Source organism: Bombina bombina, chromosome 8, assembly GCF_027579735.1.
Source record: "Bombina bombina isolate aBomBom1 chromosome 8, aBomBom1.pri, whole genome shotgun sequence".
NCBI classification, from domain to species: domain Eukaryota; kingdom Metazoa; phylum Chordata; class Amphibia; order Anura; family Bombinatoridae; genus Bombina; species Bombina bombina.
In genome coordinates this window covers 16432958-16453047 of record NC_069506.1, presented here as the reverse complement: position 1 = coordinate 16453047, position 20090 = coordinate 16432958, and the positions used below count along the sequence as shown (strand labels likewise).

At 42.6% G+C, this 20090-nt stretch overlaps 1 protein-coding gene across 1 annotated transcript in view; it reads left to right on the top strand.

Annotated features, from left to right (window-relative positions):
- The window catches only part of FXYD1 (FXYD domain containing ion transport regulator 1), a 56724-nt gene that overhangs the window by 9599 nt on the left and 27035 nt on the right, over window positions 1–20090 (top strand). Inside the window, exons 2-3 of the mRNA XM_053690138.1 lie at window positions 1432–1490; window positions 17723–17761. Coding sequence (XP_053546113.1) covers window positions 1439–1490; window positions 17723–17761 — 91 coding nt within the window. The 5' untranslated portion in view covers window positions 1432–1438. The remainder of the gene's footprint in view (window positions 1–1431; window positions 1491–17722; window positions 17762–20090) is intronic.

The following is a 20090-nucleotide window of genomic DNA, read 5'->3' as shown; positions in this document are numbered from 1 at the left end:
TTTCTTATAAGTCTTAATTTGTTTGTGATATTGTTTGTTATTTTGTTTTCTAATAAATATTTTTTTTTCTGGTGGTTTTACTTATTGATTGGATTAATTGGAAAAAGAAGATAGAGTAAATTCAAAATTAAACTTAAATGGATTGTAAGAAGCATAGCATTTGAAATAACTTTTCAATTTATTTACATTATATTTTTTTCTTAGTTCTTTTTTATCCTTTGTTAAAAAGTAATCCTAGTTGAGCTCAAGAGTGTACACATGTATTTAGACATTTGGCAGCAGTGTTTACAACAATGTTTATAAAAATGTTATACACTGCTGCAAATACTAATACCATAGATCCCTAGAGACACATGCACAATCCTGAATTAATGTCAGCCTACCTAGATTAACTCTTCAACAAAGGATACAAAAAGAAAAAAGAAAATTTGATAATACAAGTAAATCGGAAACTTTAATTTGACTTTACTGTCTCTTTAAACTATTCTGCAAATTGTTTATAATACCTTATCACAGCTTTGGAACATAAAGTACCTTGATAGACATGTCCAAATAAATAACTAAATAAATAAATTTAATAGAAACAAACAAACAAAATGCAAGTGGAGATGAGCGTGAATGGAAAAGTAAATAAATCATATAAATATACAACACAAAAAACTGTGTAAAAGGTCATATTGCAATTAAGAAAACTTAATTAATAAGATATTATGTGTTACTGGAGTGAAGTACCAGCTCTGGTTTCCAAGAGTACTTAAACTTCCTATATATTTTCTTAACAAGTTTCAATGCACATCATCTATATATCTCCCACTTTGGCAGTTGTTTTACTCTAAGGCAAAATGTTATCACATGACCAGTCTGTCAGGTGACACTAAGGGTGATGCAGAGACTGCAGTGCATTCTGTAGCAATTAGCTGCTGCAAAATGCTACACGAAGATGCTCATTTATAACCGGGAACAACAGAGTAGATTAGATAAACAAACTATGCAGATATTTATGCAACAATTACTTTCTTGTAACTCTGCACTTTGAATGTTATATAGACTACATGTGCCTATTGCTTTTTACCTACTGTAAAATCTGTTCCTGTGTATCTGGCTGCAAATTTAATATATATATATACAGTATCCCACATAAGTGACTACACCCCTCACATTTTTGTAAATATTTTATTATATCTTTGCATGTGACAACACTGAAGAAATGACACTTTGCTACAATGTAAAGTAGTGAGTGTACAGCCTGTATAACAGTGTAAATTTGCTGTCCCCTCAAAATAACTCAACACACAGCCATTAATGTCTAAACCGTTGGCAATAAAAGTGAGGGGTGTACTCACTTTTGTGAGATACTATATATATATATATATATATGACAATGTATATTTTCATCTAACTGGCACCATTTTCCACTCTCTCTCTCCACAGCCCAGCCATGGAGGTTCCTGTGATGCTCTTCTGCTCATTTATAATGACTGCGGCTCTTGGTATGTCACATACTTACAACACATGTGCATGCAGAGCGGCCAATCACACTATAAGACATTGTGACATATTATCTGATGTCTGTTTTTCAGATTTCACTATGGTTTAGGAAAATCACACAAGAAAATAAAAAAATCATCATCGCCTAGGCTTAAAATCTTGTAATAATTTGACATATTTCATATCTAACACCTAATATGGCCATGAATCAGATCTTTCTTGGGTAAACAAAAGCTAAAAGGGGGCTGCAGGGGGGTGTGTCTGGTAAGTTAACATGGTCACAATATTCTAAGTACAACTCTTTGCAGCCATCAGGTTTTCACTCAAATCCAAACCTTTTACTTTCAACTCCTAATACAAGTGCATCTCTGTGTACACAGGGTCTCTCTAGCTCTATATGGGCAGGGTTTGAGCAGTGGATGTATATGGCTTATACAGAGTATGGGAGAGTGGTTTGGGAATTGCATGGCAGCTGTATGGGCAGCATAATATGGGTATTAGTGATCTGGTTGATGAGCTCAAAAAAACAAGAAGACTGAGAATGTTTAAGATTCTCACTTGAACTGTGTGAATGGAGGGGTAGAAAGGTGGGAGATGGAAAAAAACACCAATTGGAAACTGTCCCACAGAATTCAGAGGAATTGGAATTCTGCTTCACACACAGTGCATGCTCACTGGCTAACAGGGACAAACCCCAGTACTGTGTTGTAAGACTGTGCATGCTCACTTTCTAACAGGGACAAACCCCAGTACTGTGATGTAAGACTGTGCATGCTCACTGGCTAACAGGGACAAACCCCAGTACTGTGTTGTAAGACTGTGCATGCTCACTGGCTAACAGGGACAAACCCCAGTACTGTGTTGTAAGACTGTGCATGCTTACTGGCTAACAGGGACAAACCCCAGTACTGTGTTGTAAGACTGTGCATGCTCACTGGCTAACAGGGACAAACCCCAGTACTGTGTTGTAAGACTGTGCATGCTCACTGTTAAACAGGGACAAACCCCAGTACTGTGTTGTAAGACTGTGCATGCTCACTGGCTAACAGGGACAAACCCCATTACTGTGTTGTAAGACTGTGCATGCTCACTGGCTAGCAGGGACAAACCCCAGTACAGTGTTGTAAGACTGTGCATGCTCACTGGCTAACAGGGACAAACCCCATTACTGTGTTGTAAGACTGTGCCTGCTCACTGGCTAGCATGGACAGACCCCAATACTGTGTTGTAAACTGTGCATGCTCACTGGCTAACAGGGACAATCCCCAGCACAGTGTTGTAAGGCAGTGCATGCTCACTGGCTAACAGGGACAAACCCCATTACTGTGTTGTAAGACTGTGCATGCTCACTGGCTAACAGGGACAAACCCCAGTACTGTGTTGTAAGACTGTGCATGCTCACTGGCTAACAGGGACAAACCCCAGTACTGTGTTGTAAGACTGTGCATGCTCACTGGCTAACAGGGACAAACCCCAGTAATGTGTTGTAAAACAGTGCATGCTCACTGGCTAACAGGGACAAACCCCATTACTGTGTTGTAAGACAGTGCATGCTCACTGGATAACAGGGACAAACCCCAGTACTGTGTTGTAAGACTGTGCATGCTCACTGGCTAACAGGGACAAACCCCAGTACTGTGTTGTAAGACTGTGCATGCTCACTGGCTAACAGGGACAAACCCCATTACTGTGTTGTAAGACAGTGCATGCTCACTGGATAACAGGGACAAACCCCAGTACTGTGTTGTAAGACTGTGCATGCTCACTGGCTAACAGGGACAAACCCCAGTACTGTGTTGTAAGACTGTGCATGCTCACTGGCTAACAGGGACAAACCCCAGTACTGTGTTGTAAGACTGTGCATGCTTACTGGCTAACAGGGACAAACCCCAGTACTGTGTTGTAAGACAGAGCATGCTCACTGGCTAACAAGGACAAACCCCAGTACTGTGTCGTAAGACAGAGTATGCTCAATGGCTAACAGGGACAAACCCCAGTACTGTGTTGTAAGACTGTGCATGCTCACTGGCTAACAGGGACAAACCCCAGTACTGTGCTGTAAGACTGTGCATGCTCACTGGCTAACAGGGACAAACCCCAGTAATGTGTTGTAAAAGAGTGCATGCTCACTGGCTAACAGGGACAAACCCCATTACTGTGATGTAAGACTGTGCATGCTCACTGGATAACAGGGACAAACCCCAGTACTGTGATGTAAGACTGTGCATGCTCACTTTCTAACAGGGACAAACCCCAGTACTGTGATGTAAGACTGTGCATGCTCACTGGATAACAGGGACAAACCCCAGTACTGTGTTGCAAGACTGTGCATGCTCACTGGCTAATAGGGACAAACCCCAGTACTGTGTTGTAAGACTGTGCATGCTCACTGGCTAACAGGGACAAACCCCAGTACTGTGTTGTAAACAGTGCATGCTCACTGGCTAACAGGGACAAACCCCAGTACTGTGTTGTAAGACTGTGCATGCTCACTGGCTAACAGGGACAAACCCCAGTACTGTGTTGTAAGACTGTGCATGCTTACTGGCTAACAGGGTCAAACCCCAGTACTGTGTTGTAAGACAGAGCATGCTCACTGGCTAACAGGGACAAACCCCAGTACTGTGTTGTAAGACTGTGCATGCTCACTGGCTAACAGGGACAAACCCCAGTACTGTGTCGTAAGACTGTGCATGCTCACTGGATAACAGGGACAAACCCCAGTACTGTGTTGTAAGACTGTGCATGCTCACTGGCTAACAGGGACAAACCCCAGTACTGTGTTGTAAGACTATGCATGCTCACTGGCTAACAGGGACAAACCCCAGTACTGTGTTGTAAGACTGTGCATGCTCACTGGCTAACAGGGACAAACCCCATTACTGTGTTGTAAGACTGTGCATGCTCACTGGCTAACAGGGACAACCCCCAGTACTGTGTTGTAAGACTGTGCATGCTCACTGGCTAACAGGGACAAACCCCAGTACTGTGTTGTAAGACTGTGCATGCTCACTGGCTAACAGGGACAAACCCCAGTACTGTGTTGTAAGACTGTGCATGCTCACTGGATAACAGGGACAAACCCCAGTACTGTGTTGTAAGACTGTGCATGCTCACTGGCTAACAGGGACAAACCCCAGTACTGTGTTGTAAGACTGTGCATGCTCACTGGATAACAGGGATAAACCCCAGTACTGTGTTTTAAGACTGTGCATGCTCACTGGCTAACAGGGACAAACCCCATTACTGTGTTGTAAGACTGTGCATGCTCACTGGCTAACAGGGACAAACCCCATTACTGTGTGGTAAGACAGTGCATGCTCACTAGATAACAGGGACAACCCCCGTACTGTGTTGTAAGACTGTGCATGCTCACTGGCTAACAGGGACAAACCCCAGTACTGTGTTTTAAGACTGTGCATGCTCACTGGCTAACAGGGACAAACCCCATTACTGTGTTGTAAGACTGTGCATGCTCACTGGCTAACAGGGACAAACCCCAGTACTGTGTTGTAAGACTGTGCATGCTCACTGGCTTACAGGGACAAACCCCAGTACTGTGTTGTAAGACTGTGCATGCTCACTGGATAACAGGGACAAATCCCAGTACTGTGTTGTAAGACTGTGCATGCTCACTGGATAACAGGGACAAACCCCATTACTGTGTTTTAAGACTGTGCATGCTCACTGGATAATAGGGACAAACCCCAGTACTGTGTTGTAAGACTGTGCATGCTCACTGGCTAACAGGGACAAACCCCAGTACTGTGTTGTAAGACTGTGCATGCTCACTGGATAACAGGGACAAACCCCAGTACTGTGTTGTAAGACTATGCATGCTCACTGGATAACAGGGACAAACTCCAGTACTGTGTTGTAAGACTGTGCATGCTCACTGGCTAACAGGGACAAACCCCAGTACTGTGTTGTAAGACTGTGCATGCTCACTGGCTAACAGGGACAAACCCCAGTACTGTGTTGTAAGACTGTGCATGCTCACTGGCTAACAGGGACAAACCCCATTACTGTGTGGTAAGACAGTGCATGCTCACTAGATAACAGGGACAAACCCCAGTACTGTGTTGTAAGACTGTGCATGCTCACTGGCTAACAGGGACAAACCCCAGTACTGTGTTGTAAGACTGTGCATGCTCACTGGCTAACAGGGACAAACCCCAGTACTGTGTTGTAAGACTGTGCATGCTCACTGGCTAACAGGGACAAACCCCAGTACTGTGATGTAAGACTGTGCATGCTCACTGGATAACAGGGACAAACCCCAGTACTGTGTTGTAAGACTGTGCATGCTCACTGGATAACAGGGACAAACCCCAGTACTGTGTTGTAAGACTGTGCATGCTCACTGGATAACAGGGACAAACCCCAGTACTGTGTTGTAAGACTGTGCATGCTCACTGGATAACAGGGACAAACCCCAGTACTGTGTTGTAAGACTGTGCATGCTCACTGGCTAACAGGGACAAACCCCAGTACTGTGTTGTAAGACTGTGCATGCTCACTGGATAACAGGGACAAACCCCAGTACTGTGATGTAAGACTGTGCATGCTCACTGGCTAACAGGGACAAACCCCGGTACAGTGATGTAAGACTGTGCATGCTCACTGGCTAACAGGGACAAAACCCAGTACTGTGTTGTAAGACTGTGCATGCTCACTAGATAACAGGGACAAACCCCAGTACTGTGTTGTAAGACTGTGCATGCTCACTGGCTAACAGGGACAAACCCCAGTACTGTGTTGTAAGACTGTGCATGCTCACTGGCTAACAGGGACAAACCCCAGTACAGTGATGTAAGACAGAGCATGCTCACTGGCTAACAGGGACAAACCCCAGTACAGTGATGTAAGACTGTGCATGCTCACTGGCTAACAGGGACAAACCCCAGTACAGTGATGTAAGACTGTGCATGCTCACTGGCTAACAGGGACAAACCCCAGTACAGTGATGTAAGACTTTGCATGCTCACTGGCTAACAGGGACAAACCCCAGTACAGTGATGTAAGACTGTGCATGCTCACTGGCTAACAGGGACAAACCCCAGTACTGTGTTGTAAGACAGAGCATGCTCACTGGCTAACAGGGACAAACCCCAGTACTGTGTTGTAAGACTGTGCATGCTCACTGGCTAACAGGGACAAACCCCAGTACTGTGTCGTAAGACTGTGCATGCTCACTGGATAACAGGGACAAACCCCAGTACTGTGTTGTAAGACTGTGCATGCTCACTGGCTAACAGGGACAAACCCCAGTATAGTGTTGTAAGACTATGCATGCTCACTGGCTAACAGGGACAAACCCCAGTACTGTGTTGTAAGACTGTGCATGGTCACTGGCTAACAGGGACAAACCCCATTACTGTGTTGTAAGACTGTGCATGCTCACTGGCTAACAGGGACAACCCCCAGTACTGTGTTGTAAGACTGTGCATGCTCACTGGCTAACAGGGACAAACCCCAGTACTGTGTTGTAAGACTGTGCATGCTCACTGGCTAACAGGGACAAACCCCAGTACTGTGTTGTAAGACTGTGCATGCTCACTGGCTAACAGGGACAAACCCCAGTACTGTGTTGTAAGACTGTGCATGCTCACTGGCTAACAGGGACAAACCCCAGTACAGTGATGTAAGACAGAGCATGCTCACTGGCTAACAGGGACAACCCCCAGTACTGTGTTGTAAGACTGTGCATGCTCACTGGCTAACTGGGACAAACCCCAGTACAGTGATGTAAGACTGTGCATGCTCACTGCTAACAGGGACAAACCCCAGTACAGTGATGTAAGACTGTGCATGCTCACTGGCTAACAGGGACAAACCCCAGTACAGTGATGTAAGACTGTGCATGCTCACTGGCTAACTGGGACAAACCCCAGTACAGTGATGTAAGACTGTGCATGCTCACTGCTAACAGGGACAAACCCCAGTACTGTGTTGTAAGACTGTGCATGCTCACTGGCTAACAGGGACAAACCCCAGTACAGTGATGTAAGACTGTGCATGCTCACTGGCTAACAGGGACAAACCCCAGTACAGTGATGTAAGACTGTGTATGCTCACTGGATAACAGGGACAAACCCCAGTACTGTGTTGTAAGACTGTGCATGCTCACTGGCTAACAGGGACAAACCCCAGTACAGTGATGTAAGACTGTGCAAGCTCACTGGCTAACAGGGACAAACCCCAGTACAGTGATGTAAGACTGTGCATGCTCACTGGCTAACAGGGACAAACCCCAGTACAGTGATGTAAGACTGTGCAAGCTCACTGGCTAACAGGGACAAACCCCAGTACAGTGATGTAAGACTGTGCATGCTCACTGGCTAACAGGGACAAACCCCAGTACAGTGATGTAAGACTGTGCATGCTCACTGGCTAACAGGGACAAACCCCAGTACTGTGTTGTAAGACTGTGCATGCTCACTGGCTAACAGGGACAAACCCCAGTACTGTGTTGTAAGACTGTGCATGCTCACTGGCTAACAGGGACAAACCCCAGTACAGTGATGTAAGACAGAGCATGCTCACTGGCTAACAGGGACAAACCCCAGTACTGTGTTGTAAGACTGTGCATGCTCACTGGCTAACTGGGACAAACCCCAGTACAGTGATGTAAGACTGTGCATGCTCACTGCTAACAGGGACAAACCCCAGTACAGTGATGTAAGACTGTGCATGCTCACTGGCTAACAGGGACAAACCCCAGTACAGTGATGTAAGACTGTGCATGCTCACTGGCTAACTGGGACAAACCCCAGTACAGTGATGTAAGACTGTGCATGCTCACTGCTAACAGGGACAAACCCCAGTACTGTGTTGTAAGACTGTGCATGCTCACTGGCTAACAGGGACAAACCCCAGTACAGTGATGTAAGACTGTGCATGCTCACTGGCTAACAGGGACAAACCCCAGTACAGTGATATAAGACTGTGTATGCTCACTGGATAACAGGGACAAACCCCAGTACTGTGTTGTAAGACTGTGCATGCTCACTGGCTAACAGGGACAAACCCCAGTACAGCGATGTAAGACTGTGCAAGCTCACTGGCTAACAGGGACAAACCCCAGTACAGTGATGTAAGACTGTGCATGCTCACTGGCTAACAGGGACAAACCCCAGTACAGTGATGTAAGACTGTGCATGCTCACTGGCTAACAGGGACAAACCCCAGTACAGTGATGTAAGACTGTGCAAGCTCACTGGCTAACAGGGACAAACCCCAGTACAGTGATGTAAGACTGTGCATGCTCACTGGCTAACAGGGACAAACCCCAGTACAGTGATGTAAGACTGTGCATGCTCACTGGCTAACAGGGACAAACCCCAGTACAGTGATGTAAGACAGAGCATGCTCACTGGCTAACAGGGACAAACCCCAGTACTGTGTTGTAAGACTGTGCATGCTCACTGGCTAACAGGGACAAACCCCAGTACTGTGATGTAAGACTGTGCATGCTCACTGGCTAACAGGGACAAACCCCAGTACTGTGTTGTAAGACAGTGCATGCTCACTGGCTAACAGGGACAAACCCCAGTACTGTGTTGTAAGACTGTGCATGCTCACTGGCTAACAGGGACAAACCCCAGTACTGTGTTGTAAGACTGTGCATGCTCACTGGCTAACAGGGACAAACCCCAGTACTGTGTTGTAAGACTGTGCATGCTCACTGGCTAACAGGGACAAACCCCAGTACTGTGATGTAAGACTGTGCATGCTCACTGGCTAACAGGGACAAACCCCAGTACTGTGTTGTAAGACTGTGCATGCTCACTGGCTAACAGGGACAAACCCCAGTACTGTGATGTAAGACGGTGCATGCTCACTGGCTAACAGGGACAAACCCCAGTACTGTGTTGTAAGACTGTGCATGCTCACTGGCTAACAGGGACAAACCCCAGTACTGTGTTGTAAGACTGTGCATGCTCACTGGCTAACAGGGACAAACCCCAGTACTGTGATGTAAGACTGTGCATGCTCACTGGCTAACAGGGACAAACCCCAGTACTGTGTTGTAAGACTGTGCATGCTCACTGGCTAACAGGGACAAACCCCATTACTGTGATGTAAGACTGTGCATGCTCACTGGCTAACAGGGACAAACCCCAGTACTGTGTTGTAAGACTGTGCATGCTCACTGGCTAACAGGGACAAACCCCAATACTGTGTTGTAAGACTGTGCATGCTCACTGGCTAACAGGGACAAACCCCAGTACTGTGTTGTAAGACTGTGCATGCTCACTGGCTAACAGGAACAAACCCCAGTACTGTGTTGTAAGACTGTGCATGCTCACTGGCTAACAGGAACAAACCCCAGTACTGTGTTGTAAGACTGTGCATGCTCACTGGCTAACAGGGACAAACCCCAGTACAGTGATGTAAGACTGTGCAAGCGTGAAAATAAAAAAAGTTATTCAGGGCATAAAAAAAATATTTTTGTACCTATTAGTACACAATAAATAACTATCAGGTAGATTACAAGTTGTGCGTTCATCCTTTAACGATGAAAAAATGGTCATTTCAGCGTAAAAACAGCAACACAGCCATTACAAGTCTTGTTGGTATAGCTGTACTGCAAGCCTTTTAGCCTGCAACACAATGTCAGTCCCACACTTGTAAAAATTACGTTTTTTTATGGGACTACCAAAGTGCAGCCATTACGAGTTTTGCGTTGAGGTTAAAAAGCTTGCGTTACACCCTATAATGACAAGTTCCGTAACGCCATATGAGAGCAGTAGTTATGAGTGTTACGCAACAAAACTGTTACATAAAACTCATAACTAAACTGTTACAAAGTACACTAAACACCCATAAACTACCTATTAACGCCTAAACCAAGGCCCTCCAGCATCGCAAACACTATATTAAAGTTATTAACCCCTAATCTTTTGCTCCCGATATCGCTGCCACTATTAAAATTTATTAAAACCCTATTCCGCCACTCCCCGACATCGTCACCACTATAATAAAGTTATTAACCCCTAAACCGCCACCCTCCCACATCGCAAACACTTTTTAAATATTATTAACCCCTAATCTCCTGTCCGCCCACATCGCCCCCACTATACTAAAGTTATTTACCCCTATTCCGCCGCTCCCCGCCACTGCCGCCACTATAATAAACCTATTAACCCCTAAACCGCAAGCCATTACAACGAAATATACTAAATTAAACAATTAACCCCTAAACCGAAAGCCCCCCACATCGCAAATAAACTAATTTTAACTAGTAACCCCTAAACCTAACGTCCCCTAACCTTATATTAAAATTACAATTCCCCTATCTTAAATTAAATTAAAACTTACCTGTCAAGTTTAAAAAAAACTAAGTTTAAACTAACAATTAAACTAATATAACTATTAAACTAAAATTAAACTAACTACTAATTAAAGAAAACTAAAATACACATTAAAAAAATCCTAACGCTACTATAAAAATTGCAAAGTATCTAACTACTAAAAATAAAAAATACTAAATTACAAAAAATAACAAACACTAAAGTACGAAAAATAACAAACAAAATTATCAAAAATAAAAAACAATTACACCTAATCTAATAGCCCTATAAAAATAAAAAAGTCCACCCAAAATAAAAACACCCTCTAACCTACAATAAATTACCAATAGCCCTTAAAAGGGCCTTTTGTAGGGCATTGCCCTAAGTTAAGCAGCTCTTTTACCTGTAAAAAAAATACAAAGACCCCCAACAGTAAAACCCACCACCCAACCAACCCCCCAAAATAAAAAAACCTAACTCTAACAAAAACCTAAGCTACCCATTGCCCTGAAAATGGCATTTGTATGGGCATTGCCCTTAAAATTGCATTTAACTCTTTTGCATTGCCCTGAAAAGGGCATTTAGTTCTTTTAAGAAAAGCCCAAACCCTAAACTAAAATAAAAACCAAACCCAAAAAAGTTTAAAAAATTCTAAAACTAACCACCAAAGATCCACTTACAGTTTCTGAAGTCCGGACATTCAGGCGGCGAGAAGTCTTCATCCAGGCGGCGAGGTCTTCATCTATCCAGACGGCGTCTTCTATCTTCATCCAGGTGGCATCTTTTATCTTCATCCCGGCGGCATCCTCTATCTTTATCCCGGCGGCGCGGAGCGGGTCCATCCTGAAGACATCTGGTGCGGAGCATCCTCTTCATACGGTCGCCACCGTACACTGAATCTTCAATGCGTCCCTTGCATTCCTATTGGTTGATTTGATTTTGGAAATTCAAATCAGCCAATAGGATGAGAGCTACTGAAATCCTATTGGCTGATTTGAACAGCCAATAGATTTTCAGAAGCTCTCATCCTATTGGCTGATTTGATATTCCAAAATCAAATCAGTCAATGTACTTGTGATGGGTTTTGTGCAACTTTTCTGTTTTGCTAAACAGTTAACTAGAGCTCTGAAGTCACGGTAATCATTCTAACGTATATCGCAATTTCGCTCAAGCGTTTACTTTCAACTCGCAAACGTTTGTGCTCCACTCGTAATCTGGCCCAATGTATTTCCATCTCTCTCTAGCTATTATCTAGATGGACAGATTTTGAAACAAAGAGTCATCTTTTCTATAATGTTCCTTTTTATAGCAGCGCTATATCTGTAGCATTGGGTAACAATGCAGAGCCGATGGTTACTGGGCTCACTGTGCTTTTGTCAATGCCCCTTTGTACAGATTGTAGCAAACAGAGCCCTGTTTTAGTGCAGGACATACAATGTTTTCTTCTTTACTGTGACCTGAGGTGCCGTTTGGTTTATGATTGATTTTTAAAGGGACATTGCAGTGATTCATAATCTTAACCCCTTACAGACCTACTATTTTTTCTTTTGATACATATTTATTGTTTAATGTCTCTTTAAGTTTGCAGCTCTAATCTTGATACCCCAATCTGGGGGCTTTCTGGTTTACTTTAGAGGCTTCAGATGCTTCACATATCCCAGCCCCTGTAGCTCCCTTTATGCATCTATATACCCAAGAAATACCTCAGATCTGATACACACTCCTGCAGCTCCCTTCATGCTGCTATATACCCATGAAATACCTCAGATCAGATACACATGCCCCTGCAGCTCCTTTTATGCATCTATATACGCAATAAATACCTCCGATCCAATACACACCCCTGCAGCTCCCTTTATGCTGCTATATACCAATGAAATACCTCAGATCCGATAAACACTCCTGCAGCTCCCTTTATACTGCTATATACCCATGAAATACCTCAGATCAGATACACATGCCCCGGAAGCTCCTTTTATGTATCTATAAGCACAATAAATACCTCAGATCCAATACACACCCCTGCAGCTCCCTTTATGCTGCTATATGCCAATGAAATACCTCAGATCTGATACACACTCCTGCAGATCCCTTTATGGTGCTTTATACCAATGAAAAACCTCAGATCAGATACACACCCCTGCAGCTCCCTTTTTGCTGCTATATACCTAAGAAATACTTCAGATCATATCCATGCCCTTGCAGCTCCCTTTATGCATCTATATACCCAATAAATACCTCAGATCAGATACACACCCCTGCAGCTCCCTTTATGCATCTATATACCCAATAAATACCTCAGGTCAGATACACACCCCTGAAGCTCCCTTTATGGTGCTATATACCCAATAAAGATCTCAAATCAGATACATACATGCCCCTACAGCTCCCTTTACGCTGCTCTATTCACAATAAAGATCTCAGATCAGATACATGCCCCTGCAGCTTCCTTTATTGTGCTATATACCCATGCAAAAACCTCACATTGGATGCATGCCCCTGCAGCTGCCTTTAAGCTGCTATATACCTAAGAAAGATCTCAGATCACATACATACCCCTGCAGCTCCCTTTATCTTCTATATACCCAAATAAAGATCTGAGATCAGATGCATACCCCTTGCAGCTCCTTTTATGCTGTTATATACCCAAGAAAGACCTCAGATCAGATACATACCCCTGCAGCTCCCTTTATGCTGCTATATAACCAAAGAAAAATCTCAGATCAGATGCATACCCCTTGCAGCTCCTTTTATGCTGTTATATACCCAAGAAAGATCTCAGATCAGATACATGCCCCATGCAGCTCTCTTTTTGCATCTATATACCCAAGATAGACCTCAGATCAGATACATACCCCTGCAGCTCCTTGTATGCTGCTATATACCCAAGAAAGATCTCAGATCAGATACATACCCCTGCTGCTCCCTTTATGCATCTATATACACAAGAAATACCTCAGAATACATACATACCCCTGCAGCTCCTTGTATGCTGCTATATACCGAAGAAAGATTGCAGATCAGATACATGGCCCTGCAGCTCCCATTATGCTGCTCTATACCCAAGAAAGACCATAGATCAGATACATGCTCTTTCAGCTTCCTTTATCCATCTATATAACCAATAAAGATCTCAGATCAGATATATGCCCTACAGCTCCCTTTATGCAGTTATATACCCAAGAAAGACCTCAGATAAAATACACATGCCCCTGCAGCTCCATTTATGCATATATATATATATATATACCCAAGAAAGAACTCAGATCAGATACTTACCCCTGGAGCTCCCTTTATGCTGCTACATACCCGAGAAAGACCTCAGATCAAAAACATGCCCATGCAGTTTCCTTTATGCTGCTCTATACCCAAGAAAGGCCTCAGTTCAGATACACACACCCCTGCAGCTCCAATAAAAAATTTTCAGAGGTGGCGGACGAGTTAAGGAGCAGCGGTCTTAGGACCGCGGCTTCTTAACTTCCGCTTCAGGCGGAACTGAAGCGGAGTGGGTCGGAAGCCGTATCCGCTGCTTCATAAATCGAACTCTATGTCTGAACTTCAAATGAGTAGTAGATTTTGTTCTGACAAATTTCAAATGTATTTCTTTCTCCATCAGCCTATCACAAATGCATATACATATATTCTGTAAATTCTTGCACATGCTCAGTAGGAGCTTGTGACTCAAAGAGTGTAAATATAAAAAGACTGTGCACATTTTGTTAAAGGAAGTAAATTGGAAAGTTGTTAAAAATTGCTGCTCTATCTGAATCATGAAGGTTTAATTTTTGATTGAGTGTCCCTTTAAAGGTTCTTTAAGTGTTTTTTAATACATTTTATTGGAGACACTCTAGGCCCTGAATACCCCTTTATACCAGTTATACGGACAAATAAGAAATCAGGTCAGACATATATGTTACACTAACCAATGCATTTCTAGTGTTATCTGATTTTATGGAAATTGCATCATTTTAGTTTCCTAGCAACCTTTTCTTTTTTTTTTAAGGGTCATAAAATGTCCCCATCCATTTCCAAGCCCACAGAGCTGCTCATTTCTACCATCTGTAGAGCCATAAAGGAACCAACATCACTCATTAGAAAAACCTTACAGTGCTCATAAACAGACGTTTATTACTAGTGACTCTGTCTATTGTCTACTGCTTATCAGTCTATTCTGCAATGACTTTCAGGGTTTAAAGGGACAGTAAATTTAAACGTAATCCCTTATACATTCATTTTAATAAAGGGACATGTCTAGCGTGTGTACTTAAAGGGTCATCAGACACTGTGTAATTACCATACATTTCTATTATCTTGCTAAATAATAACATATCAGCCAAAGAGGCCTATTTATCAAATGTCTGTCGGACCTGATCTGACAGTGCGGCTCAGGTCCGACAGACCTCTCTGAATGCGGAGGGCAATACGCTCTCTGTATTCAGAATTGCACCAGCAGCTCTTGTGAGCTGCTGGTGCAACGCCGCAGACTTGCGGCCAATCAGCCGCCAGCAGGGGGGTGTCAATCAACCCGATTGTACTCGATCGGGTTGAATTGTGGCGATCTCTGTCCACCTCATCAGTTCGCTGCTTCATAACTGCTGTTTCTGGCGAGTCTGAAGACTCGCCAGAAACACGGACCTTCAAACTCCATTCAGAGCTTGATAAATGGGCCTCAAATTAACATCTTGTTTGCTGTAAATATTTGTCAATAACCAAGTTTTTAAATATGTATTTTATATGCAGGTCTTGTGCAATGAAATCTATACTGAACATGCACAAAACTATATTGTATTGCTCCTTTAAGTCTGTATTTTCATAGGAAAAGTTAAGATTTCTGCATGGAAGGTAAACAAATGTGCATCATTAAGCTTTGTATTCATATCGCTCTCCCTGAGCCTATTTTCTGGATGAGCATAGGGAGGTAATCCTGCAAGAATGAAATGAAAAAGCAAATGTATTCATAATACAAAAATAAACCACATACTGCACACTAGGACAATATATACAGGGTGTAGACATTTGCACAAACAGCCAACAACAGGAGCTGGGGTCATAAATATTGACTGAAATCTCAGATACTGAATGTAACTCACACCACACAATGTGAGGTCCCTCTTCTATAAAGCATGTTATATGTGCAGGAAGCGCAGTGAGATAAAAATATCCGTTCCAGGCAAACAGGGCAGCGAATGCAGACACCATTCATCTGAATGGCAAAAACAGAGATTGGATCTGCATTTATATCACATTTAAAGGGATATCAGCAATTAAATAATGCATTACAAAAAAACATACAAGCATACAAAATGAATGTTTAACAAACATGCAATACTGGAACTTGATTAGCAAAATGTGTTTTATTTTGCATTTTAGAGAAACACTTTTGATAACCCTCTTGTGTATGTTTAACACCTCCTTTGTCTGTGGCAGATATATGAACTACTGCCAGACCATCGTCATTATTATTATCAGTTATTTGTAGACCACCAACAGATTTCGCTATAAACATAGGTCTAATATGCAAGGTCGCATTTATAGGAGACAAATGGGTAGAGGGCCCTGCCAAGAGTTGCTCTGTTGTAAATCAGTTCTCATGAAGGTGATCTACTAACAGCTGGGCTCATAGGCTTACATGCTACGGGGGCTCAAGAGGGTATGAAAAGGTTAACGTGTATTGTATTCACCCCTGAACAGTAGAGTCGTTAAGGAGTGCTTGAAACATTCAAACATTGGGGAGAGTCTTGTGGAGCAAGGCGGAGTGTTCCAAAAAATAGGGGGAAATCTGGAGAAGTCCTGTAGACAAGGTGACGAGGTAACAAGAGAGGATGAGGTCATGAGCAGAGTGAAGGGGACAGGAGGGAGAGTATCTGACTGGAGATGAGGCCTGAGATATGGGGAACAGTGTTATTGGGACCTTGTATTTCAGAGTCAGGATGTTGTGTTTAATTCTGGAGGTTGGAGGAAGCCAGTGAAGGGATTGGCAGAGAGGTGCAGCAGAGCAAGAGCGACGCGTAAGGAAGATCAGCCTGGCAGAGGCATTCATTATGGATTGTAAGGGAGATAGATGGCAGCTAGGGAGACCAGAGAAGATGGAGTTGCAATAGTCAAGGCAGGAGATGATGAGAGAGTGGATTACAATTTTAGTTGTGTCTTGTGTGAGGAAGTGTCAAATTTTAGAGATTATTTTAAGGTGGAAATGGCAGGAACTGGCCAAAGAATGGATATGAGGGTGAAAGAAAGATCTGAGTAAAGTGTGACCCTAAGACATAGGGAATTAAGGTTTGGGGTAATGATGTTATTATCCATAGTCAATCAATATAGGATTAAAATTCACATTCCTTTAATGTATAAAATACACATAGATATGTGGAATTTGTTAGCAATAAAGTGTTATATACTAATATATATATAAAATATGGTGGAGATAAAAGCATGAAATTAAAATCCTCCATTTCATAAAAGTAAACCAACAGAATGATTACATATATCTGCTTTTGTCTGTTTTGACCATAAACACATTGAGGCCCATTTATCAAGCTCCGGAGCTTGAGGGCCCATGTTTCTGGCAAGCCTGCAGGCTCGCCAGAAACAGCAGTTATTAAGCAGCGGGCTAAAGACCGCTGCTCCATAACCTGTCCGCCTGCTCTGAGCAGACGGACAGACATCACCACAATTCAACCCGATCGAGTATGATTGGGTTGATTGACACCCCCCTGCTAGTGGCCGATTGGCCGCGAATCTGCAGGGGGCGGCGTTGCATCAGCAGCTCACAAGAGCTGCTGGTGCAATGCTGAATATAGAGAGCGCATTCAGCGAGGTCTGTCGGACCTGATCCACACTGTCGGATCAGGTCCGACAGACCTTTAATAAATATGCCTTAATGGAATGGATAATTAGAATTATTTTGTTCTTTATTAATTACCTGTGTTTTCTTTGACCAGATGCTGATGAGAATAAGCCACATGATCCTTTTCATTATGGTAAGAATAGAACTAAATACTTGTTTCATTCATATAAAGCATTTGTATATTTTGTATCTATCAGTCCATCCAAATCTGTCTTTGAATCTAATCTATCTGCCTGTCGTCTGTCTATCTTTCCATCCATCCTTCTGTGCCTCTGTCTGTCTCTATCTATCTATCTATCTATCTATCTATCTATCTATCTATCTATCTATCTATATCTCTCTCTCTCTCTCTCTCTCTCTCTCTCTCTATCTATCTATCTATCTATCTATCTATCTATCTATCATCTATCTCTCTATCTATGTATCTCTATCTATCTTTCTGTCTTTTTATGAATATCTCTATATCTATCTCTATTTAGAGGCTTTGTACTGCTTAAACACCACCAATACTATGCACTTACAGAATACAATAGCTGTTTCCAGTACATGAAACTTGCACAAAACTGAAATATTAGAAGATTTAAAAAAAATTAAGTTATAAAATGTCACAAGATGATATGTAATGGTTAAAGGGATATGAAACCAAACTATTCTATTTCATGATTTAGATAGAGCAGCAATTTAAATGAACTTTCTAATTTACTCCTATTATCAATTTTCTTATTTCTCCTGGTATCTTTATTTGAAAAAGCAGAAATGTAACCTTAGGAACCAGTCATTTTTGGTACCGGACCCTGGGTAGCACTTGCTGATTGGTGGCTAAAAATTAGCCAGCTGCTGAACCTAAAATGGTCCAGATCCTAAGCTTACATTCTTGCTTTTCAAATAAAGATACCAAGAGAACGAACAAAAAATGATAATAGTATTAAGTTAGAAAGTTGCTTCAAATTGCTGCTCTATCTGAATCATAAAAGAACAAATATTGGGTTTCATATCCCTTTAACTACTGTACACTTTATTTTGGGGGCAATTGGGGCACATTTTTTTCATTAACCAGATGTCTGACCTCTGCTTAATTGCACTATTTGGCCTGGTTATTTAACGTGGCCGGTAAATGGGCAAATTTGCCCCTTAATGGGTGCACATTAAAATCGCACCCCACTTGCAGTCTAGCCCTTAATTACATTTAGTAAAATATAGGTCCCCCGAAACGATGCTCTTGTTTTTGCTAATAAACTTCTACACTTAGGAAAGTGCAGCTTCATCTGCTTTTATGTGTAGTGAAAAATAAAAAACTACTTTACAATATACTTTTTTATGTATTTTGACCCCTATTTACTGTAATTGAACCCAGTATGTGTTTTGCAACTGAGAAATACAACGAGAAATACAACCAATAAAGCAAGTGGAAGATGTTATTTGGCTTAAAAAAAAAACAAAACAAGTTCAGTAAACAAAATGTTAATTTATTTGGAAACCTTTCACACTTGGGGAATATTTATCAAGCTCCATAAAGACCGCTGCTCCATAACTTGCTGTGAGGCAGCGGACAGAAATCAACCCGATCGAATACAATCAGGTTGATTGACACCCCCTACTAGCGGCCGCAAATCTGCAGAGGGCAGCAATGCACCAGCAGTTCACAAGCGTATGCTGTCGACATTTATCAATGTGCAGCTATGTGCAGCTATGTGCAGCGGACATGATACGCTACTTCGAATCATGTCCGCTCGCACATTGTTAAATATGCCGCTTGGGGGCCCATTTACCAAGCTCCGAACGGAGCTTGTGGACCCCTGTTTCTGGCGAGTCTTCAGAGTTTCTGAGCAGGCGGACAGGAATCGGCGGAAATCAACCTGATCGAGTATGATCGGGTTGATTGACACCTCCCTGCTGGCGGCCGATTGGCTGCGAGTCAGCAGGGGGCGGCGTTGCACCAGCAGCTCTTGTGAGCTGCTGGTGCAATGTTAAATGCGGAGAGCGTATTGCTCGCCGTATTCAGCGATATCTTGCGGACCTGATCTGCACTGTCGGATCCGGTCCACAAGACCTTTAATAAATAGGCCCCACAGTATTCATGTTAATTTATTGTTTTATGTCCCTTTAACCTCTGTAATTCTAACCCATTCCTCACCCCAGCCTATCCCTAAAGTAACTCTAAACTAAACATAACCTTTAGATCTATCCACTAAGCAGATGACATATTGATATGTAGCTTAAATAATGTTTGCATTTCTAAATCGACCACCATATGGATACACACCGTCTCTGCAGCTAGTAAATAAATAGCACACGCTGGCTAAAAAAGACCATTTTCACAGCCCTGTTGTTGGAATTGGATATGCTTCAGAAGCCTTTTTATGCATTAACACATAACTATATATGTATATAAGCATATACATATATATGAAAAGTTTCCCATAGACTGCAATGTAAAAGCACTTTTCAGTGCAGTTTTTTTT